Genomic DNA, 23,584 nt, shown 5'->3' on the forward strand with positions numbered 1-23,584 from the left:
ATTTCTAAAGAGCTGTCCATCAATAAAGTAAACCTAGTGATTTTCTGTGACTCACCAGCAGCACTAAGATAGTTTATTTTTATTAGGGGGATCAGCAAATCTCTTAGACAGTTAGAGGACACGTGAGATAATTTTAGTTAAGGACATTCTACTGCCCTGTTTGGCACTAGGTTTTTCTGCAGCACCAAAAGTCAAATCACACTCAGGCCTGAAGCAACATCATCCCGTCTGACACAATAGCTGCTAAAATCTGGTCATTTCTGTATTTCACTGAGTTCAAAGTTGCACAGAGATTCACAGCTGGGCTTAAAACAAGGTTAAAATGTGCTGGGAATACCCTAGTCTGCTGTCCATAAATGGAGGAAATCTCTTTTACTTTCAGCTACACATTATTTTCTATTCCTTAATACAAAAGGAATATGTTTCAGAATGCTATATGTTTCTATATGTTTCAGAATGCTAAGAGATTACCAAAATGCCTAAGTGACTTAGGACCCTGAATCATGTTGGTTTTCAATGGGATTAAATACTTAAAAGGCCTTTGAATGCCTACATCTGCATTCATACCAGGGGAGTTAGGCCCTGGTGTCACCGCTGCCCTTTGTTGCACACATGAGTACAAGATGCTCTGCAGTTCCAGGGTCTTCATTGCTCCAAACACAGAAATGTTTGAATAATGCAGTCATCGCTAGATTATCTGAAGGTCTCACAAGGTAGTATCCCCTTAACTGCTGATCAGTCTCTACAGAGTAATACGTTATTCCTGGCTATTTTACTGCAAGGATGGTGAAAGGATAGACTTAATTGAATTGGTGTAGCAAGAGTGCCCCTCCTGTGTTAGATCCACAGAGGGACACAGCAGAAGGATATATAAACCTGACTTCAAACTTTGGCTGCACCAATTTCACTGCATTTCCATAACCAGAGTACTAAGCCCTTAGTGACTGGCTGCAGTGATTAGATGCTCAGCAGTCTCTGACATCAGTTATGAGGAATCACAGAGGAGAGAACCACTTGGTCAGACTTTTCTACCACAGAAGCTTGATGGCCATCCTGTGGTGCCTTTTTTTTTGTTCTGAACAAGTGAATTTTTTTTTCAAGGACCTAATGAAGGCAGAATTAGGCTGAGCGCCTCATTCTCTGAACGCCTGAGGGCATGTGAAGCAGGGATATAACAGGGCGGAAAGGCAGCCAAAAGCAGTTTTTGTGTCCTGTACACAAAGGCTGAAGGTTAGAGCAGTCCCATGTTCACCCTGGATGGCCTTTGGAAGCAAAGATTACTTATTACACAGGGATGTCATGCCACATCATTTTCATCTTCCAAGCAGGCCTTGCACAGAGAATGCAAATGTGCCTACTTACACTGCTCAGGGGGTGTAAAGAGTTTAGTGTAAATGAGAATGAGACCCTGGGCATTCAGAAAGAAATCTCCAGAGACATCTTCTGTCACACAGGCTTTTTACAGAGGAGTACACAGTCTGTTAAAACCTTCAAACTCTGCTGGCAGTGTAAAAGAAACTCCAAGCTGATTTCTTGTGCAGCAACCTAAAATGCACATCAGGTCAGTGTATTTCACACTATCTCCATTCCAGCCATAGCAAAGCATTTGTATTGGTCAGGATGAGTTGTACTAGCTGTTGACATTGACACAACTCTCACATAAGGATCCACAAGCAAATATAGAGCATAAAATGCCGTGGAAAACATTTTTGGCTCTGGCTTGTCACCCAACGAGGTGTCAATAATGTAACATTTCCTACTGTTGATTTATCCTGCTCCCAAATCACCACTAACACAGGCAGGTGGGATCTCACCATCATAAAACCTGGTGTGACTGGCAAGCTATCTAAGCAGCAGAAGGAATATGAACATTTTAGCAGACCCTGTTTTACATCTGAAGCATGGTGCAAAGTGTTAAAGAATGTATTTTTCTTATGACTAGGTAGTTGTCTTAGCTAAGTGTGTTGAGAAATCCTGGTAGAACTGAGCCATCAGTGTAGGTATGATTGCTTAAATTATGAAGGATCCTGAAGTGGCTACCTCCCAAGGGCCAGTTGCAGCACTGTCTGGAAGAAGGGGCAAGAAAGAAGTGTCCTTGAGGAGGCCAGCTACCAGCACTGGCACTGAATCACTTTCAGGAGTTTTATATCACACAGAGTCCGTGAGGCTGGTTCTACACAACAAGCCCCAGTGCTCATAGAGAGCAAGGAGCTCTCCCAGGGCTCTGTGCACACATCTGCACCAGAAGGATCAGCAGAGGCTCCAGGGCTTCTGCAAACAGAAACTATGTGAGCAGATAACTCCATCTTGTCCGTACTGGGAGAGGAGAGACTGTCAGTTCTTGACGATATTGGTAGAATCATTTAGGATCTAATATGATGCATCTTAGATGAAGTAGGTGAGTGGCGAGGTCAGTTTGCATGTACTCGCACATCAGCTGCCTGGGTGCCAGCAATGAAGCTCTGTGAGACTGTGGCTGCAGAGTTTGGCTAGGGGTGGTGAACGCTACTAAATATTTGATAATGTTACTGTATTGGGGAAACACAATTCACAGAGTTAACTGGAGTAACAGATGATACCCATTCACAACATCAACCCCGTGTGCCCCATGCCATGGCTGTGCCAATCACAAAGCATATTCCTCATTCATTATAGAGGGTTTGACTGACTACAGACATTAGGTTAGTGGACATCCATGTAAGATGCACCAGTAAGGCTGGTATTCTGTGCAAACTTTAGAGACACCAGCATTATTGAACTTAGACAAAGAAGAGACTCGATTCCTTTCAGCCTCATGAACAACAACTGGTGGTCTGTTATTTGAAGTGTTGCTCTTACTGTCCTTGGCCTTCTGAGCACCAGCTGAAAAGTCTCAGAAGTGCAGGTCAGACATAAACTGAGCAGCTGCAGGAGGGCACTTTGCATCTCTCTGTGCTTCGAAGTATGTGGACGGAAGGTTAAAGAGAAATAGATGTGCTACTTCATACCTTTAGGTTATCAAGACTGATGAAAATTGTGTTCTGTGGCAAAAGGATTTAGGATTATAAATTAAAACCCCATCAGAAGCATCACTTGCCCTACACCCAAAGAATGTGCCATATTACAAGAGCCTGAAAGAAATGCAAATGGCAGTCAAAACCAAATTTTAAAATATTAGGAAAATATTAATAATTATATTTCACATGGCTGGACCAGGTAGAAAATTGTTGAAGTTTTGTTCCTAAATCACTGCAAATCTCTTTCACTTAGTCCTCAAGTTTTGTTGCGAGAGCTGAAGAGCTAGATTCACAACTTTGGAATTGATCCAAGCTGTAGGTCTGGAAAAGCCGACTCCATGGCTTATCCTGTGGAGACAAGCTGCTCTCCGAAAAACTCAAGAGACGACACTGTTGCGCTGTTGATAAATTTCAAAGAACAACTAGAAGAAGACATTCCCCCTCTAGCAGAAAAAGAAAAAAAAGAAATAGTATTAGATGAAGCAGTTTTAAGCTCTTTTCCTTCTTTCTTTCTTCATTCTTGTTTCCAAATGCTGACGGTTGTGGAGGCGAGATGCTGTTTCCAGCAACAGCAAATGCCAGTTTCAAACAGCATCCCTGTAGATGCCATGTGGTGGTGGGGGAAAGGAATCTGTACTTGGCCAATACCAAACTGGGCTTGAAAATCTTCACCGGAAAGCTTTCAGATAAGGTGTTCTGCAGTAGCGATCCTGCATTTTTATTCAGTGGAGCATTTCACGTTTGGTGCCCGCTTCTTTTCTTACCCGCGCTACTTTAACAACGCGGGCTGCCGCTGGGCTGCCCCGGGGGCGGCTCAGGTGAGCAGAGGTGCCGCACACGCCGCCGCGCCGTGCCGTGCCGTGCCGGAGGCTGCCCTCTCCCTTCCCCCCTCAATGTCCCGCTCTGCGCCCCGGCCCTGGCCGCGGTCCCGGCCGTGGTCCCCCCCGGCCGGGGTCCCCCCGTGCCCCTTCCCCGGCGGCGTGGGCGGGGAGCGCCCTCCCCCGGCGGGGCGGGGAGACGCCGTCCCGCCGCTGCCGGCCAGGCTGGCGGGGGCGGACCGCGGCTACCCCCGCCTCCCGACCTCCCGCCGGGCGCCGGCTTTAAATGCGGGGCGGCGGAGCGGCAGCGGGGCTCCCTGTCACCCTCCGGCACCGGCCTCGGCACCCGCAGCCGGCCGCCATGGTCGAGGCTTTCTGCGCCACCTGGAAGCTGGTGGACAGCCAGAACTTCGACGAGTATATGAAGGCTCTGGGTAGGTACGGCCGGGCGGCAGCGGCACGCTTAGGAGATCCGGAATTTTGCACTCGCCTTAAAAAAAAAAAAAAAAAAAAAAAAAAAATTTGTAAAAGCACCCTCCCTCTGCCAGAGGTGTAGGTAAAGCATTCGCGGTAGTGGTGGAGGTTTGGGCGGCTGTGTCTATCAACAGAGTTAATTTGATGGGGGTCATTCGGCCGGGGGAGCCGGGGTGTGTTTTTATGATAGCCGTCCTGCTGGGGAGAGGCTCTGGGAGATGCCCCTGGGTTAGGGAAAGCGTATGAAAGAAGGGCAGATGCTGCCTGCAGATAAACTGGAAATAAACAAACGAGAAATCATTATCCTGGAATGACGAGGAATCGCAGAAGCGATTGTCACCCGTCCCGCGGCGCTGCTTGGGCTTGCCCGGGCTGCTCAATCAGGTTCCGTGTCACGGTCCTCGGAGGTAAGAGAGGACACGGAGCTACATCTCTCTGGGGAGAGTACCTGTGGATACTTTAGGTGTAAGGGCACAAGCGAAGCAGAAAGTAGCATTTCACTCTGATAGCTTAAAGCTGTAGAGCGGGGGAAGAGATTTCTGTACCTCGATGTGTGGGGAAAAGGATGTAAAAACCCGAATGTCTAATGGGTTTCTTTTTTCCCTTGATGGTCTAGGAGTGGGGTTTGCAACACGACAGGTGGGGAATGTGACTAAACCCACTGTGATCATCAGCAGCGAGGGGGACAAAGTAGTGATCAAGACTCAAAGCACTTTCAAAAACACAGAAATCTGCTTTAAACTTGGAGAGGAATTTGATGAAATTAGCCCCGATGACAGAAACTGCAAAGTAAGTGAAGTCTTGGGCTGCAATGCTATCTTTTTTTTCTCCTCTTCCACCCCACCCCCACGGCTATATCATTGGTAGGGTCAAAGGAAAAAAATGTAACTTCTGCTACTGCCAATTGTAGCACTGTGAAGGACAGGAGGAAAAAAAAAAAAAAAGATTGCGTCTTACTTGCACACTTACACCATGTCTTGTCTGAAGCCCCATGTCTGCCTTCCAGTGTCAAAGAATTGTGTTAGCTGCCAGCTTTTCTTTCAAGCTAAATATCATTTGGCATAACTTTGTTTCCAGCCGAAATGGGGAAGTGCCTTCTTCCCTGCATCTTTAGGGGCTTAACATAAATGTTACCCCAAAGCATATCTGAAACAGTGGTTCTTGTAAGGGTAGAACTCAAAGGAAACTACTTTTTTAATCCTTGGACATGAACAAGAATTGTATGGAGTTCATACTTAAAATAAGGATGATTCATGGGCTTGGCTTTAAAATGGCAGGGACTACTTTATCATTCCAGATCCACATCCATCTATTGAAGAGAATTCAATAGAATAGTGCATGCTGAATGTGTGAGCAGAATCCCAAATACCTCAAATAAATGCATGTCTTTGTGTTTCTTGGTATCTCACAGTCAGTTGTGACCCTGGATGGAGGCAAGCTAGTGCACGTACAGAAGTGGGATGGCAAAGAGACAAACTTTGTGAGAGAAATAAAGGATGGCAAAATGGTAATGGTAAGTATAAAGCTCACTGAGCATTCACATACACTGTTAATACTCCTCACATTTATCTCAGGCTTTATCAACGGTGTTATTTATACACGGACCCTCACAGTAATTGGTGGGGAAAGCTAGCAGAGATTCTTCAAATATTTGTTTTGTTTTGTATCTTGTTTTACTGACAGCTAAAAAGTTGCTAGTAGTTTCAGGGAGCCCAGCTTGTGGATTCCCAGAGTGTAGATGTTCTTTCTAGAGTTCATCTAAATGCCCAAGCAAAATGTAAAAAGTCCCGGTGAGCTGGAAAAGCCACAAAGTTCTTGATTATATAGTCAATGATCTATTACTGGTGCTAATTTAGATGTCTTTAAAAACTTGTTTTATATATGCAAGCATAAGTAATATTTAGTTACACAGAAAAATTATTTCCATAGGAAAATAAAATTACAATACAGTGGGAGGTAATAGCATTTTCATATTTAATAATAAAGGGTTTATTCCTCCTATCTTGTTAAAAACTACAATAAATGGCAATTGTGTGAAGAAAAGTCCTGTTTTAAATTCTTTTCCTGACTTTTCAGGAACAGGAGTATGGGGTGAATAGATGGTGTGGGTTACTATATGTGATGTCTAGGGTGGCCCTTCTCATGCTTGTTTTTGGCACAGAGGTGTAACTTTAAAAAATAAAACTTCTCCAGCTATACTAATTTATGTGACTTGGCTGCGGGAGAAAACTAGTTAGCTTGTTTTCTAAATACTTTAGAGAGTATCTGTACGGATGGAGGCTTCCAAATAATTAAAACCTTGAAGTACACGGTCAGCGCAACACAATGTGACAAGTGATTCAAGGGAAAATACGTGCTTTGTTTTTGGGAGCAGCAACACACATATACACAAAACCTTTTCCTTTGGAATTTGAACACAGTGAGATGGCCCTGTTTCACTTCAGGAAATACCTCCAAAGCTCACACACTGTAGTAACTGTTCTGCACAACTGCAGTTAATTAAAATATTTGGTAGTTCTAGCTATGTAAGTGCACAGAATGCATTTATTTTAATACAAGGTTCTTAAGTATATGTCTATGCATAATGTTATAGTATAGAATAAGGGTATAGAGGACTTGGACTTTGCACATTTTGCAATGCGACCAGCTTTGGGAAAAAAGTGTTAAATCTGTATTTTTAAAATGCTGTATTTAAGAAATTACTTTCTTAAAATTAGAAAAATTAAACTTTCATTTCTAGTCTCACTTTAGTTGCCTTGTACATGGGCATTTTGTGCTTCTTGGGTCCGAAAGAAGGAAGAAGAAAGTTATGTTTATTATGGGCTCCATGACTTCAAGGTTTTGCGTCTTGTTCATTTCAAACAGCAATAATCAAGACCTACTTGTTTTTATTTAGATTTCATAACATAAACCATCCTTGCTCTAGCATGGACTTTGGAATATGTGTTGTTACAGAAAATGGTCCAGCATCTAATGTGTCTGTCTTTTCCTTGGACTTGCAGACTCTCACTTTTGGTGATGTGGTTGCTGTTCGTCACTATGAGAAAGCATAGTTTACCTGACCTCTGTCCACTCGTTACTTCTGCTGGATGGATTAATGGACCGTCCATAATCGAACGTAGCTAAAGTGCACATTTCTGGCATGAAAAGTTAATAAAGAATTTTGGAGGGAGTGTGTTTTTAAAAAAACTTTATGCCATTAAATTGGCAAGGTTGTGCTGTATAGTGAAACAGGTTAAACTTGGCATTAAATTTCTGAAACACTTGCCTCTTTTTTTACAGTAAATGGAGCATATTTGAATTGTTTTGGAATGCAGATAAAACAGAAATTAAAAAGTTTTTTAAACCTCTGCTCCTTTTGCATTTAATCGGCTAATATTACAGTATTCTGGAGGGAATTGTTGAAAGTTCCTTTTTCTGAGTTAACAGAAAAGCATCTGGTACACAATGCTGCAGCAGCCTCTCTCTGTGATGCAGAGTACATGGGAAATGAAAAATTGCCTTCACTCTACTTCAGTGGCTTCTTTTTGCTGGAGAAATCTGAAGCCCCTGTCTTCATATATATATAGACAGAGAAGACAGAGGCTTAAACCAATTTCAGTTCCTCTGTTCACTGGGAACTTGTTATCCAGTGCATGCTAAAGCTAATAGATAGACAGCCTTTGTTGGGGGTGACCTCTAGTTTTGGTTTTAATAGTTATGAGAGTTTTTAATTTGTTTTGTTGGGGTTTTTTTTGCTAATACACAAAAGATTGAAGTAAAAAACAAAGTGTAGAGGTTGAAGTGTTTCACGGGATGGGAAGAAAGGACCAACACGAAAAAGGGCAGGGCTGGGGGAACCTAAAGTACAAAACTTATCTTTCATCAGTCTCCACAGGGGTGGGAGGAAAACAAAGGGAAAACAGTACAAGACAAACCTTCTGAGATTCCCCTCCCTGAGCTGTAGTTTTGTAGCTAGTATGTATACAGTTTGCATTGTGAGCAATTTAAAATAAAATGCTGCCTAAAAGAGAGAAGTTAAAACATTATTCCTGAAGAATATTCCTTAAAAGACCAGACTGGGGAAAAACTGTCTTCAGATAATTAGGAAAATTGAACCAAGTTGCTGGCAGCATGAAGGAGATTGTTTGGAAAGTCCATGTTTTCTGACACACTGACTCAGTAGAGCACATGGAGGTGCATCTGCGAACAACCTTTCAAACAAAGGCAGAGCTGAGCTGTTGCTTTTGTTGGTCTGTGGCGTGTGTGGCTGCAGAGGGTGGTTGGTGCAAGAAGGGTGTCCTGCCCAACTTCCCAGGCCTAACACTGCACTGTGCCATCCTTCAGATCTGCTACGTGGGATCACAGGCAGTGGCTTCTTGCTTCCCTGGATAGCTAGAATAACACGGGTGGCTCACCTCACCTATCTGATGAAAGTTCAGGCACAAGTATGGCACCTAACCAAAACAAACACAAAATGTAACGTTGTCAGCTTTACTTTTTCACAAAGAAGCTGCCTGAAAGGAACATCCAAGTCAGTTTTCTTAACTATAAGCCATTACAAATACGTTGTATTTGGTGGCTATTCATAGTTTTTGAAACCAGGGGCTTAACTTTTTTCATCAGAGGAATGAAAAGTGGAACGTGTTCCAGTGGTATGGGGAGCTGCAGTCTCTGTTTGGGGCTGCTTCAGCTGCTATCATGCAAGTGATGTTTAAACAGCGTTTTCTACCCTTCAGTTTCATCAGCTTATTTAATCTTCAGCTTCAGTACCTAACACTGCTTTCCTCTGTCTCCCCTCACTTGCTGCCTGTTTGCCCATGGGTGCATTCGCCACACGACTGTCCTTCCCAGCCACCTCTTCTCGGAAACATGAGAGCAGCTGCTTTTCCTTTATCACTGAGGAAAATAGACTTGGGTCCCCAGTACTGGCATTCATCTTCATGAGCATTGATTTGTAGGGTCATGAATTAAAAAAAAAAAAAGGTTTTTATTAAATATGAGGAAAGGAACTTAGAGACAGATTGTTAAGACTTGATTTACAAATAAACCTTAAATGGTAAATATTTTACATGACAGTAACTTTTAGACAAGGGTTACTTTTCCCTACATACGGTTGTTCTGTAAGTCACATGAAACCATCATGAAGCTTATTGGTGAAGTCTTTTGCTATTCTAAAGATAAACAATATTGATGTCAAATTAAATAAGGGAGAGAAAAAGTGATGTGGTACCTCCGAAGTGCCTGTGGCGCAGCTCAGAGGACTGGAAAAGTGAAGAAACTACTGACACATGGGACTTCCAGCTGCTGGTAAAACAGCTTTGCAAAGCCCTGGAAAGTAGATCTGAACAGAACAGCACAGTGAGCAGCGGGATGTTCAGGGGCAGCAACGGGATCCACATCATTATTTCTGGTCTGCTCCTAAATCTGACACCGAGTCCTCTTCCTTCACTGGAAACTACCCTGACTTCAGCAACAAACAGCAGCTCCGTGACCATAAAGCCTTTAGCAATGGTGACTGGTATTTACAACACACCTCAGCATTTTCCTTAAGCTGTATTAAAGGTGTACTTGATGGCATATTTCACCAGGTGTGTGTTCCTTTTTATGTGTGGTGGTTTTTTTGTTGGTTTTTTTTTGTTTGTTTGTTTTTAAATTTTAAAGCGTGTTAAGTATCCAGCACCCATTTTTGCAGGTATACTGTGAGAAACCTTCCTTCCTGAAGAAGCTTGAGACTCCTGCGGAGGCGGCCGAGCGCAGGCTGCTCGGGGCAGGGTCGGGCTGTGCGCGCCCCGCGGCTGCGGGCACGGCCCGGCCGGGGCGGGAGCGGCGCTGCCCTCGGAGGCGCTTCACGCTCCGGCTCTGCCGGTCGGGAGCGGCGGCGGGGCCACGGCTGGCTCTGGTGGGAAGGATTTTTCAGCCACAGGTCCCGGCCTCTTCGGAGAGCCGCAAGCCCTTGCTGGGAGCCCAGGGCTCGAAGGGACAGGCCCGCCGGGTGCACCAGGCCACCGGCCTCAAAGCTGCCGGTGCCGTGAATTCAGCCCTGCCCGCGGCCAGGCTGCCTCCTCAGCGCTGACCCGGGGCTGGCACCTCCTAAAGGCCACCCCGACTCCCGGCACGGCCGGCTGACGGGGCAGCAGCTGCCCCCGCCGCCCCGCTCAGGCGCCGCTGCCCGGCAGCAAGCGAGGGGCCCCGGCCAAAAGTGGCTTTTGGCCCCCGGTCGTGCGGGCGGGGCGCGGTGGCGGTTTCCGGCAGCCCCGGCGAGGCAGCGAAGGGCCGGGGCTTGCACAAGCCGCCCCGGGCTGGCCGCTTTCCTCCGCGCTGGGACGGTCACATGAGCAGCCGTCGGCGGACAGGGCGCTCCCGGCACGGCCAACATGGAGCTGCGGGGGGGACGCGCCGCCCGCCTGGCCCTCGGCCTGGCGCTGCTGTGCTCCGCGCTGGAGGCGGCGCCGGCCGGCCCGCGGCCCCGCTCCGCTGGGGGTGAGTCCGCCGGGGGCAGCGGCTGAGCGGGGCCGCCCCCGCACGGGGTGACGGCGGGCAAGGGCCCGGCCGGGGCCGCCCGTGGAGGAGGTGGGAGGCGGGTGAAGGACAGCCCGGCCCCGGGCGGCACCCGCGGTGCTTCCCCGGTCGCCGCCCGCCCGTCCGTGCTGCCAGCGCGGGGACCCGGCGGCGGGGGAGCCCCGGGGTACCTGCTCCCCTCCGGCGCCTCCGTTCCTTCCGCTTCTCACTGTCGCCCGCACATAAACTGGTACCGCCGTGTTCCCCGTCCCAACTGGCTTCGGCTTCCTGTGACTTTTAGATAACTAAAGCCATCGCTGTTGAGGTGTGGGGGGGTGCCATGGGGTGTAATTTGGTTAGCTAGGGTAGACCTGGCGCTCCGGCCGGTGGCAGATGGGGTGAGCCCTGCCCTGCCCTGCCCTGGGCACAGTGTCCGCACTGCAAACAATCAAGGTGGCTTCTGTGCTGTCAGCAAACACATGCTCTGCCTGGCATGATCCCCCGTACTGTAGTGTACACAGGTGAGAGCTCCGAAATGGTTTCCACAGGATTTTCATTCCCTGTGACTCATATATGCCCCAGAACAAACACGCCACGGAGTCTAGGCGTTTCTCTGTCGCCTGTTTTCGAAGATTGCTGCTGGCCTTTGCTTCCTGAAATAAAACTCCACGGGGTCCAGCTGCGTGCTCTGCCACAGGGTGGGCATGTGACCTTGGGAAAAATCAATTTATGTCTGTCCCAGTTTCACAACCACTGCTTCAGATAGGTGTGCCTTTCCCAAGTGCTTTGAAACTGACAGAAAGAAATCAATCTTATTTTACATGAAACCTGAGGGCTGGTAGTCTAATACAAGCTTAATTCATTTTGTTCACCATATTCCTATACTTCTCAGCTGCTTTTTCCCTGTAGTGCTATGTACCAGTGGCTGAGAATGTGTCAGCCTAGAAAGTAGTGAGTAGGTAAGTCTGACACACTTCTGTCTGGTCTCTGCTACTGTGGCTGCTGGGGAGAAAAACAGCTTTGAAATGTTTGCACGTGTGTCGTTTCTTGCCTTTCTTTCTAGACTGTGATCTTTTAGCTTCCAGCCAGGGAATGTCTGGAAAAATAATTAAAATGCAATTACCTCTCTTTTCAGGTGGAGTGGAGAAATCCTTCTGTCACCTCCTCTGCTCTTTGGTTTCCAGATTGGCATTAATGAAAAGGAGCTGATTTTCCAGTCCCTACCAACTGTCATTTTTTTTTTTTCTGCTGAATAGCTTAAACCTATGCCTCTGCTTCTGTTTTCAGTTTTTCTAAGTAGAATATGTGGATTGACTCTCATCAGGAAAGCAGAACTCGCCCACACTTATCAGACAGGCTAATCATCAATTTGTTGAATTTATTCTCCTTTACAAAACTCGAAAGAGGAATAGTGCTAGACAAACTGGAGCAAACTTGGCATTACCCATGTATATCCACTTCAAATGCAAATAATGCATTTTATTTAATCTTTGTTTTCTGAAAACAGGGCAGTTCTGGCATGTATCTGACCTACATTTAGATCCGACTTACCACATTACCCCTGATCGCACCAAAGTTTGTTCCTCTTCCAAAGGAGCCAATGCCACCGACCCAGGCCCTTTTGGAGACTTTTTGTGTGATTCTCCATATCAACTTATTTTGTCAGCATTTGCATTCTTGAAGGATTCAAAACAGCAGGTTTCATTCATGATTTGGACGGGGTAAGCGTTCAGGTGACTCTGCAGTTAAAGTTTTTAACAGCTGGACAACCATACAGTGCAGTAATTCACAAGGTTGCATTTACATCAACAGATCTGACTTCAGTATCTCACAAATGCTACTTTTAAAATAGTCCCTTTAGCTGTCCAAATGGCTAATAAGTGGAAGACCGAGTGAGAATATAAGGCCTCAGGAACAGATTTTGGTCTCTGTAATAATCTCTGAACATTGTTGGACTGTTCACTGGGGCATTTACCACATGATTGTATTAGCATAAGTTGATAGAAATGGTACTGGGAGAGTGGAACATAGGAAAAGCAAAAAGAAAGGTCAGAGGAATCGCTGACTGGAATGAATTATTGTGGGAGGTATTGGATTTTGTAGGTCTTAAGCTCGTTAAATCTAAAGCGCATCCCTTTTTAGAAGATACCATTTAACTATCTTTTATTTGGTTCTGTGAGGTAGCTAGAATCAAACAATACTATAGGTAGCTTACATATTTTTTTTAAAAGTGTATGAAGTTACCCTTCAGGTTCGGTGCCTGAATGAATTCTAGGTCAGGGGCTAGTGGTGGAAGGATAACAGTGTCATAGATGCTGTCTCCATTACTATCACTCATAGCTGCATGTGCTTCTAAAGAAAGTGTGGTTTCACAGACCCTCATTGCAGTGTTTTGGATGTGTGTAGTCCCTTCTTGAGTAAAATGTTTACCTTTTCTGTGCCCATGTTCCTTATTAGAAAATAGGCACAATAATTCTCACAGTGGTGTTGTCTGTGAGGCTTTGTGTGCCTTAACAGTGCGACTGGAGAAAGAAGTGTGAAAGGGAGGCATGTGAGTAGCTTGATAGTGCCATGCCCTGTTATTTCTAGGTAGTCATGAAAGATAGCATTAATTTACCCTTCTGCCTTAGCAAAAGTCTCCATTCTACCGTCACATGATTTTTTAATACATCAATGGATAATTTATCAAAGAGATTAGTATCTTTGAGTGTTTGTGAGAACTAGTTTGTTTATCAATGACAGGGTCTTCTTTGCTGGGAAGTTTATGTATGTTGTGTCAATTTTGCTGGGGGAAGGGTGTTAAGAAATACAGGTACATGAAGACAAGTGATTAATTTATTTCACTTACATTATTATATTTCATTTTCAACAGGATGTTGTTAAAAGGGGAAAAAAAAAACTTAGAAGGTTGTGCAGATGACAGAAGATGTATAACCCAAACTGCACAGTAGCTCCAAATGATGGAGTTGAATTAAATTAATTTCTAAGAAATCTTAGTTATGATAAATGTGAATCATAGGATAAACATTAATCTACTTGGGGTTTTTTTGTTTGTTTTAAAGCCTTTTTAGAGCGCTTTTCAGGCAATTCTATGATTTTAATTAACAAGGCTATAGTTAGTAGTATTACGTGCTAGAAAGTAGATGTATTTGCAGAATTTTCTGCCTTATGTTGCTAGTAAACCTTTGTTAATAAAGCCTTTTCCTTTTTCAGAGATAGCCCTCCTCATGTTCCTGTAAAAGAACTCTCCACAAAATTGGTCATTAGCATCATTGGCAATATGAGCTCTACAATTCGTAATTTCTTTCCAGATCTTCAGGTTTTCCCGGCCTTGGGCAATCATGACTATTGGCCACAGGTAAAACATGTTAGAAATTTTTGTATATATCATATTGAGTGTGTTCCTAACCCTCAGAAAGCAGGTGTGAAAAATAAGAGTTAAGTCTGTGTAACTGTTATTCTGGAAACAGTATTCTACAATTCTCCAGTTAGTATTTAAAACTATAAATAGTTCCAATCTAGAACAGAAAGTACCTCTCTGTGGTAAGTTACCTAAGCAAACCTTGATGCCAGGTAAGATCTGCACATTGCCTGACGTCATGCACATTTACTGCTAATCATTCCCAATGGATTAGAACCACCAGGTCTCATCATAGTTAATATACACTTTATTTCTTGCTATGTAAGTCATGCATATGTGTACAATAACTTAATCTAACAGGAATGACTTCCTTAATGGATCCAAGAACATGTGTTAAGATTAAAGGCCTACTGAAAATCTATCTATTTAAATCACTGAAGTTTTTTTTATCAGACTAATGGCAGAATTTTTGTAATGTGCACATAGTTTTGCCACTATTATTAAAAGCACATCTTTTTTTCTTTCGTTATTGGACACTTAGAAATATTTGCATTGGTGATTTACTGGATATGTGTGCCATTGCAGCTGAGGACAGTGGTTTTTTTACTTTCAGTGTTCTGCGAATTATTTTTCTTGGCATAGCTCAAAAGTAAACAATTGCTTCATGTGTCCTTTAAAACATACTGTGGGTTGGTCTGTCAGCACACAGAACTGAGAAGCAAATTCTGTCATTGGATCTGAGAGGATCGGAAGGGATGTGGAGCAGGTCAACTAAAATATTTTGTTTGAAATGTGTAATGGGAATTCAGTAACACCCCTTCACACCCCCAAGGACTTTTATTCCAGTTTTCTGTGTTATTCATTAGGCCTATCAGGGTATACACTGGTGTAGTAGGTGATTGTATCATTGCTGGAGTTAGTGACTCCTGGATCGGGGATGTGCTCAAACAGGGCAAAGGGAAATGTGAGAGACAAAATAAGAGCTGAATATACCTTGGAAACGTGAGTGCACAAACCACGCTGGGACTTGAGTCTCTTTGCATTTGTTACTCTGGCAGCATAGCTTCTGCTTGTCGTATACCCTGACAAGGGGCCAGGTTGGTTCACCAGAAACCACTGGTATTTTGGTAAATAACACCTTAACTGAAGTCTCTTTCAGTGTTTTGTTTTAATTTTGTTTTGTTTTTAGGAAGTCTTAACAGACGATAGTTTGATATAGAAGAAGAAACCGTATACAGTAACCTCGTAGACAAAGAATGTAGTGACTTTTCCAACAAATACGAGTTGCATTTGTAAAATTGAATCTGGAGATAGAAAAAAGATGGTCAAGAGAGGCAGATGGGCAGCAAATATTGTTTTGAGACAGGCTCCTGATTGGAATAGCTGTTATAGTTCTCTCTGCACAAAGCCACACAGGCGTGTTTTTGTGATACTTGGCTTTGAAATGGCAGGTTTCACCCATGTGCAGAACTGACACTTTTCTGTTACTGTTTGAAAAGGACCCTGGTATCAGAATTTCCCCTCTATGGGGTCATTTCAGGTTGTTGGATTTTTTTTTTGGCTGTTGACAACATTTCTGTTTCTCATATGGACATAGTTGGCAAATGTCCCGTGGACTGGAAGCGATGTGGAGCAAGCCACATGCTGGAGGCTGTTCCAGAGCAAGTGTGAAAGCTGCGCGCTCGCCATGCACTGGAGAATTTTATTGCTCTCTATTGTGTTCTAACCTGTCAGTCTTAAAAATTTAGCAGTCTCGGGTGATTTTTCTTGCAGAGCCCATTGAAAGTACTACTCAGGTTAATCAAGCATTGGTGTACCTTTCAGATTGTATATTGTGACCTCGGTCTTTCTCCATAGTCTTATTTGTTCCACATGCTTGCCTCTGCTTAAAACAAATTGTCAAACTGCTTTCTAATCTCCAAGTTCACAGAGCACTGACTTGCCTGGGTCCAAACCACCTTCAGTCCATAACACAACATCTTATCTAAGATCAGGTTTTGCTCTACCTGTTAGCGACTATTAGCTCTGGCTGAATTGGTATGGCTTGAAGCTTTCTGAATAAGTGGTATCTCTGCACTGCAAGCAAGAAATGTCTGAACAGACTTCTGATTGCACTACTCCTGGACAGAGGCTTAGTGCCTAAGCCTCTAATAACATAGGTTTAGTTTTAAAGGTCAAATTTTATGTTTAGGGAAACATGCACTGTAGTACTGTGCCGATTTTTTTACCTCTGTGGGGTTTTTTGGTGGTGTTTGGTTTTTTTTGTTTGTTTTTGTTTGTTTGTTTCTGGTTTTTTGTTTGTTTGGGGTTTTTGTTTGGTGGTTTTTTTGTTTGTTTTTTTTTTCCTCCTTCTAGCACTACAAATCCAAGCAGGTATTTTAAGAAAGGCAAAGACAGGCTGGAATCTTCCTGTCAGGGTTAGACGAGAGCATGGCTCTTCTCAGGCTGTGGCGCTTTGACATTGCTTGGCTCAGGTTGAAGAGTGCTATAGTCCTAATTAGAGCCCATGGGAGAAAACATTGACAGAACTTTTGTGTTTTAAATGCTGTGTTATTAGAACTATGGGTTATCACGGAAATAGTTGTGAATTTCACCAGAATGTTTCCGAGGGCTGAAGTGGAGTTTTGAGGAGCTGCTATGAAACCCAATTTGCTTGAAAAATTCACCTGCTATAAAGAAGCTTATGTTCAAGCTTTTCTGCCAAGACTCTTTATTTTTAGACTTTGAATCTTCAGTTTATATATTTATTAATTTTGCAGAATGTATGATTTTCTACTCTACTGGGCTCCTAAAGCTTCAAATATTTCTGGCATTAGTATATCAATGCATTAACAAGGCCATGCCATCAGTTCTGACCAAGTTCAGGCATTTGTTCCTGATCAGCAATACTGGATGTTGAAAAGGTTTTTTTTCCTTTCCTGAGTTCCTCCTGGTGATGACTGGATACACTTATGTGTTATGGAGAGCACAGGTGGGATAATTTAGTGATTTTTTTTTGTCTGTGTGTCTGAATGCTAAAACTTAGGCAGGTTCTGCTCTCTGACAGGATCAGCTTCCTGTAACAACCAGTGAAGTTTACAATGCTGTAGCAGATTTCTGGAAACCTTGGCTAACGGGTGAAGCGATCAATACCTTCAGAAAAGGTAAAAATATACCAGTAATGCATTATAAAGCTAGGACTTAGAGTACTGAAGTTTCTGTTGATTATCCCGTTTGTTTAGCTAAGTCTCGTAGGATGAATTGGCACAATGGATTATTGTAATGCTTCTCCTGGAAGAGGTCACTTGTCTTTTTGAATAGCAATACTAATCTTCATGGTACATTTATTCTCTTCCGATGCAATAATTATTGCTTCTTGTAACATGTACAGTATTATTTGCTTTGTACCAATGCATGTGAAATATTTTTTTATTTATTATCTTATATCTTTTTAGCAAAGGACTGAGAAGTTCAGTGCAATTTCCATTCCACTCAAACATCACGGATTTGAAAGTTTAATTTGTGTTTTTTGTGTCATGAATGAGAATGAACTTTGGGTAAGAGTGGAAGTAGAAACTCTAGTAGGAGCAATAAAACTCAAAGGGGGAGTCCTTAAGTTAAGGTATATTGTTATAGCTCTGTTGCCATGGCTACACTGAAGTCCGTGATTTATGAAATTGCAGCCATTGAAGAAGCTCTGCATGCCATGGAGGGTTTTATGGGCTTGGACTGAAAAACGTGATCTTTACTTTTCATCATATTCCAGTCTGAAGTTAAATGACTTTCAAAGTACAAGGCTACTAAACTCAAACAGTTCTTCCTGGAGGAACCTATATGTTTGCAGTATTTCAAGAAATGTGGACTTTTTAACAATTAACTGCATCTCTCAGTGCGGAAGAAATGTTAAAGGGCACTTCTTGAGTGTCAATTGGATAACTGCATCTGAAAATTGTCAAATAAACACGAAGGCAATTACAGGCAAGAATTCATAAAAAAATTTAGTGTCAACTTCTCCTACTAAAATGTTGCTGAAACCAAATCCTTGAGATGTTCTGTTGTGATAAGGTGCTGCATGGCTTGAACAAACATGCCGTTTTCTATTTTATTAGAAAGGTAAGGATGGGTATTTTGTCAGTGCTGGACTTTGATGCTAAAGTCATGCTTTGAAGTCTTTTCATTTTTCAGATGATGTTTGTCTCATTTTCACAGGTGGCTTCTACACACAGCTGTTTGAATCCAGTGATAGCTCTCAACCACTCAGGATAATCAGTCTGAACACAAATTTATATTATGGCCCCAACAGTGTAACTGTGAATATCACTGACCCAGCCAACCAGTTTGCCTGGCTGGAGGGAATACTAGAAACATCTTCACAAAAGAAGGAAAAGGTAAGGGCTGTGAACAGAACCCATCAGCATTATCTGTTTAAACCTTGAAAAGAAAAAAGAAGAGAAGTAAGTAGAGGCAATGGAAATATAAACATTATTCTAGAAGAATATTAATGCTGCCAAAGATACTGCAAAATCAAAATTTCATTTTTAAAAATAATTCTTCCATGAATATGCACATCGTACTATAACAATTAATAAAATAGTTGCAGTTTCTCAAATTATACAGTAAAATACCTTTTCTTTCTGACTGTGTAAAATACTACAGAAGCCAGGATGAGAATACTTAATACTTTCACTTTTGGTTTAGAGTCTTTTTACCCATAGCCTTTAATTTTAAAGTGTGCACCCTTGGCCTGAGACAAAAGCTAGCGTATTGTCAACCACAAAACTTAGCCAGGCTGCAGCAATTGCCATGATTTGAGTGTTATAATAAGTTGTCTTATAATACTCAGGTTTTGAAGTGAGGTTATAAATTGTTGACTCATGTTTGACTGATTGGTGTGAGGATTGGATCATCATCTGACCAGAAAAAGTGATTTGAGACATGTTTACATTTTGCTATGGTGTTGTAATTTTAAAAATATTACAATCAGAAGAAAGGAGAGATTTTTCCCTCCTCATAAAACCCTGCAGTGTATTATTTGGTATGTACAGTTGGAACCGAGCATCTACCTTAGACAGAGGGGTTTTGACCTGTTCTTCCACAATTCTGTGACTCTCTGGCCATGCAGGCTTTGTAATATTCTAACATAAGGTTTTCTTACTGTCCCCTTGAGATGCCAAATCAGAAGTCTTGCCCTAATAACTTTTTTTTTTCATTTGAAATAATTGATCAAATTTTTCTTTGGCCTAAAATCACACGTAGATTTATCAGAACTTTTTTCCCCAATAATATACTGAATTCATACACACAAAAAATCTACTTTATTCACAGTATGATTTTAAACATTCTTACTGTTTTTATTTTGTATATGAAAACTGTCATGATTTATAGCTTTCAGAATGCCATTTCTAAGACATCATTATTATGAAATTGTGGTAACCATTTCCAAGTTATAGATAAAAGTATAAATTTCAAATGAAGGTGCTAATTGTGCTTTCTGTGTCTAATTCCTTAGGTATACATAATAGGACATGTACCAATAGGATACTTGCCGTATGCAAGGAATACTACAGCTATCAGGGAGCATTACAATGAGAGACTGGTAAAGATTTTTCGCAAATACAGTAGTGTTATTGCGGGGCAGTTTTTTGGACATACACATAGAGATAGTATCATGGTCCTGCTGGATGAAGAAGGTAATGATGCTACTTGAATCCTTCATCTTTTTCTTCTTGATTAAAAGCAAATTAATACTTCCTTGCATGTTCTTACTGGTCAGCCTCTGTTACAAATAATTGAAAACGGAAAGTGGGAAATACTGCTATTTATCTTATCTACAGGAGTTCAAGCCTCACACACTCCCAATTTTTCCCCAAAGAGAACCTTGCAAGGCAGACTGTCCTTTTCTGTTGAAGTCAGAAGAGATTCTCCAAGCTTCTTACTTTTTTAAAATGAATGCTTATGGCTAGACAAGAATTTCTAGTCTTTCCTGTCTGCTCCCTCAGTGACATGGGCAAATTATACTGGCCAGTTGCTATTGTGTAATGTGTCAAAGGGAATGTTCTCAGGCCAGCTAGACATGCTCTATGTTCTTGTGTTTCCTGCATCATTACTGTGCCTCTCTGCTGAGTTCCCTGCTGCTTCAAAGTTAATTAAGATAAGGGTAAGCAGGAGGCAGGGGAAAAAAAAAAGTCTCTGCCTGTTGCATCTCAGATCAGCTAATTTCCCTTCAAGAAAAGCACCCAGGTTTGAAACTTCTGTTTATTGCTTTGAAATCCCTTAGTGTTAAGCATGGGCATGGCCGTATGGAGAACTCCTCTAACAGAAGAACTCTTAACAAGTAGCTGGTTAAATATTTGTGTCTGTACCATAGAACAGTGCGAGGTGTGTTGCTTTGGTTTAAGTAAAATACTCAAGTATTAATTGGCTCTCTGTGTTTTTTTATGAACTCATAAAAGCAATACACAAAATGCAGACTGGGGTAACAGTATTCTAAATAATTTACCTTCTTACATGGCTTTATCATGGAATTAATCTCCAGTAAAAAGGAATCCAGCCCTAGTGAAAGAACTGGGTTGTTTTTATATTTTTTTTAAATGGTGTTCAAGGTAGTCTTATACCTATGAATTTTTGTACCTTTGCCCATTTGCACATGAAACCAGCATCTCTACTGCAAATTTCACTGAGGACAGACTGATCTTGGTGCCCTGTCATTACAGTTTGCATGTGCAAGTAACTATTTGCAAATTATTTTAATAATTTTTCAACTTTTGACAAAATTTAAACAGTGAACTTGCATGTAACTAAATACAGTTTATGTTTATCTGTACCGTTTTAGGCTGTCTTCTATTCATGCCATTTTCCTCTTGACAAAATTCCAGAGAATTCAAGATAAATGTAACACTGTAGCCAACAGCAGTGTACTGAGATACAGAGCTCAGTTTTATCTTCTCCAGAAGAATCTGTGGATTTCCAAGCTTTCAAAGCTTCTGCTCATATTTGGAGACTGACCTTGTGATCTCACTGCTGTGATGTTGTCAGAGAAAGGAATAGTTAGGGCTTCTTTTTTTGTTCCACAGAGAACCTCTCAATATACTATCTTGTCTAGTTAAAGCCTGTGTACATCCTCATGTTTTGGTTGCTGTAAAGTTCTATTTTCACATATTAGGGGCTGGGCTAGTCAAGATGAGTGAACTCAGGGTCAGGCGATGATACCCTGGTGTTTCCAATAACATCATAAATACAGAAAGGAAAAAAAACCCAACAACATGTGAAGTATAGCATGGAGACAGCAACTAAACGTTTTGAACATTTCTTCAGTAGAAATTCGCAAAATACGGAGACCTCACTTATAGGCAAGACCATTTTGCACAGCTAGTCGAATTGGTGGGAAGCCTCTAGTATAGACAAATTTAAATGGTGTACACTGGAATGTGTACTGTGGTATTTTACACAGATTTTGGTCTATCCAGTGAAACACAGTGATATAGTTAATCCAGGAAAAAAAGTGCTAATGTACTTAAGCCAGTTGCTCTGGTTCTTGCGTGTTGGTTCTCTACAAAAACATTTGTTTGAGAAAGAAGTGATTAGAAGGGAACAGTTTCCTCACCTTCCCTCTTCCTGCAGAAAAGCCAGTAAATTCCTTGTTTGTGGCACCTGCTGTAACCCCAGTGAAGAATGTGTGGCAACTGGAGTCCAATAACCCTGGTGTCAGATTGTATCAATACGATCTTCTTGATTATAGCTTGCTGGTAAGAAAAGATTTTGAAGCATTGTTTAAGACTTCAAATATAATGTCATTAAAAATTACAGCAAGATGTCGGTCTTTTTAGTATTATGTCCATTGGTGGAACTTCGGTGCTTACTCTCTATTTTTCTTCTTGGGCAAAGGAAAGGAAACCTTGGTCAGTCTTTCTCTGCCTGCAGGACTACCCAATACTTCCTGTTCTCTATGAAATATTCTTACATCATAGAATCAAAGAGTCAGAAATTTTCTGGGCAGAATCCTGAACTATTTACAGGGAGCTCTGCAACAGTGAAAAAGATTCACCTAAATCCTGGCCTTGTTTACATACCAATGTTTGCTAGTGAATCGCTTTTAACCCTGTGATGTCTTTTGTAATCATGCACCTTCCTATATAGAGTTTATACTTTTTAAAGATAAATTTAGAAGCAAAAAAGTAGAATATTCTGTAGTCTCACTTGATTTTTGGAGATCAATTAAATCATGTATAGTTATTTTGGCTCTGAATGACTCGGATATTCTCTCTGTAATTCAGGGTAAATTCTTGACCTCGCTGAGTTCAGTGACAACACATCCTGCAGCTTGACTGGTTTCTTTCTGGAGACCTGTGCTAATACAGGCTGCTCCTTTCTTCTGCACATTTCACTCCTGCATCTCCGTTTCTCCCTTTCCCTTAAATTCTCCCTGGGCCATTATTTTTCTGTCCATTCCACCCCTCAAGCAGTGCTGGCAGAAAAGAAACTTCTGGTTCTCACCCTTTTGCCCCATTCCTAAAGCAGACATGAGCATGGTGGAGGTTGGTTTCCAGTTGGGACAGGAAAGACCCCTAACACTGCCACTGCTGCCTTTTGCGGCTCCTTTTTGTTCTCCTCGCAATCCCCCCGCCCCCATTACCACACTGCAAGTACCAGCTTTGCGTGTAAGCCCAGCTCTTGGGGTGGGACGTGACCTTCTATTCAGTTGTGAATAATGAGGAGTGACAGCTTCCTAATCAATAGATCACTCTAGAGACTTAATGAAGCAGGGAAGAAAGCAATACAGCCATGCCTATTTTTTGTTTCCTGTTTTTTTTTTTTTTTAACTGTAGGATCTTTGGCAGTTTTACTTGGACCTCAGAGACGCCAACAAGAAAAATGAATCGAACTGGAAATTAGAATACATCTTGACTAAAGCTTACGGCATTGAAGACTTGAAGCCAGAAAGCCTATATGAAATGGCCAAGCAGTTGTCTCTGCCACACAGCACACTGTTTGAGCGGTATTACAGTAACTTCATTGTGAGTTATGACAAAACCCTTGTCTGTGAAGAGGGGTGCAAGACCAGCCAGATATGTGCCATCCAATATTTGGATTACTCCTCATACACAGATTGTATCAATCGGGAAGCAACATGGAGATGAAATCTCCATGCAATTTATGCTGATAGTGACTTTAGCCTGTGATTTAAAGAACCTGCTCATCCTTTGCCTCAAGCAGGGACATGCTGAGAGGGAGCCTGTGGGACTTTTCTGAATTTCAAGGGTGCAATAAATCTCCCTAGATCTTTCTTCTTGTAAACACATTTTCCTTCCACATCTAAATAAAAAATTATTTGCTGTGTAATAGTGGCCAGATACTTTGCTATTGTTTCAGGTGTTCTTTGGAAATCCAAATCTCTTTTCTCAGGGTGTGTAAGCATAGGCAATGCCATTTCAGGCAGGGGTTTGTATGGGGGCAGGCTTCAACCATCTGCTGTCACA

At 42.3% G+C, this 23,584-nt stretch overlaps 2 protein-coding genes across 2 annotated transcripts; both read left to right on the forward strand.

Annotated features, from left to right (window-relative positions):
- The first annotated feature begins 4,117 nt into the window (after window positions 1-4,117).
- Window positions 4,118-7,598, forward strand: FABP7 (fatty acid binding protein 7). Its single transcript, XM_065631576.1, has 4 exons — window positions 4,118-4,248; window positions 4,905-5,077; window positions 5,700-5,801; window positions 7,291-7,598. The coding sequence occupies exons 1-4, from the start codon at window positions 4,176-4,178 to the stop codon at window positions 7,339-7,341; spliced, it is 399 nt and encodes a 132-aa protein (XP_065487648.1). The 5' UTR covers window positions 4,118-4,175; the 3' UTR covers window positions 7,342-7,598.
- Window positions 7,599-10,524: 2,926 nt separating this feature from the next.
- SMPDL3A (sphingomyelin phosphodiesterase acid like 3A) lies at window positions 10,525-23,537 on the forward strand. Its single transcript, XM_065631326.1, has 8 exons — window positions 10,525-10,750; window positions 12,276-12,489; window positions 13,982-14,126; window positions 17,176-17,272; window positions 18,318-18,496; window positions 19,618-19,798; window positions 21,729-21,853; window positions 22,934-23,537. The coding sequence occupies exons 1-8, from the start codon at window positions 10,645-10,647 to the stop codon at window positions 23,243-23,245; spliced, it is 1,359 nt and encodes a 452-aa protein (XP_065487398.1). The 5' UTR covers window positions 10,525-10,644; the 3' UTR covers window positions 23,246-23,537.
- Window positions 23,538-23,584: the final 47 nt, after the last annotated feature.

This window comes from Caloenas nicobarica, chromosome 3 (genome assembly GCF_036013445.1).
Source record: "Caloenas nicobarica isolate bCalNic1 chromosome 3, bCalNic1.hap1, whole genome shotgun sequence".
Lineage (NCBI taxonomy): Eukaryota > Metazoa > Chordata > Aves > Columbiformes > Columbidae > Caloenas > Caloenas nicobarica.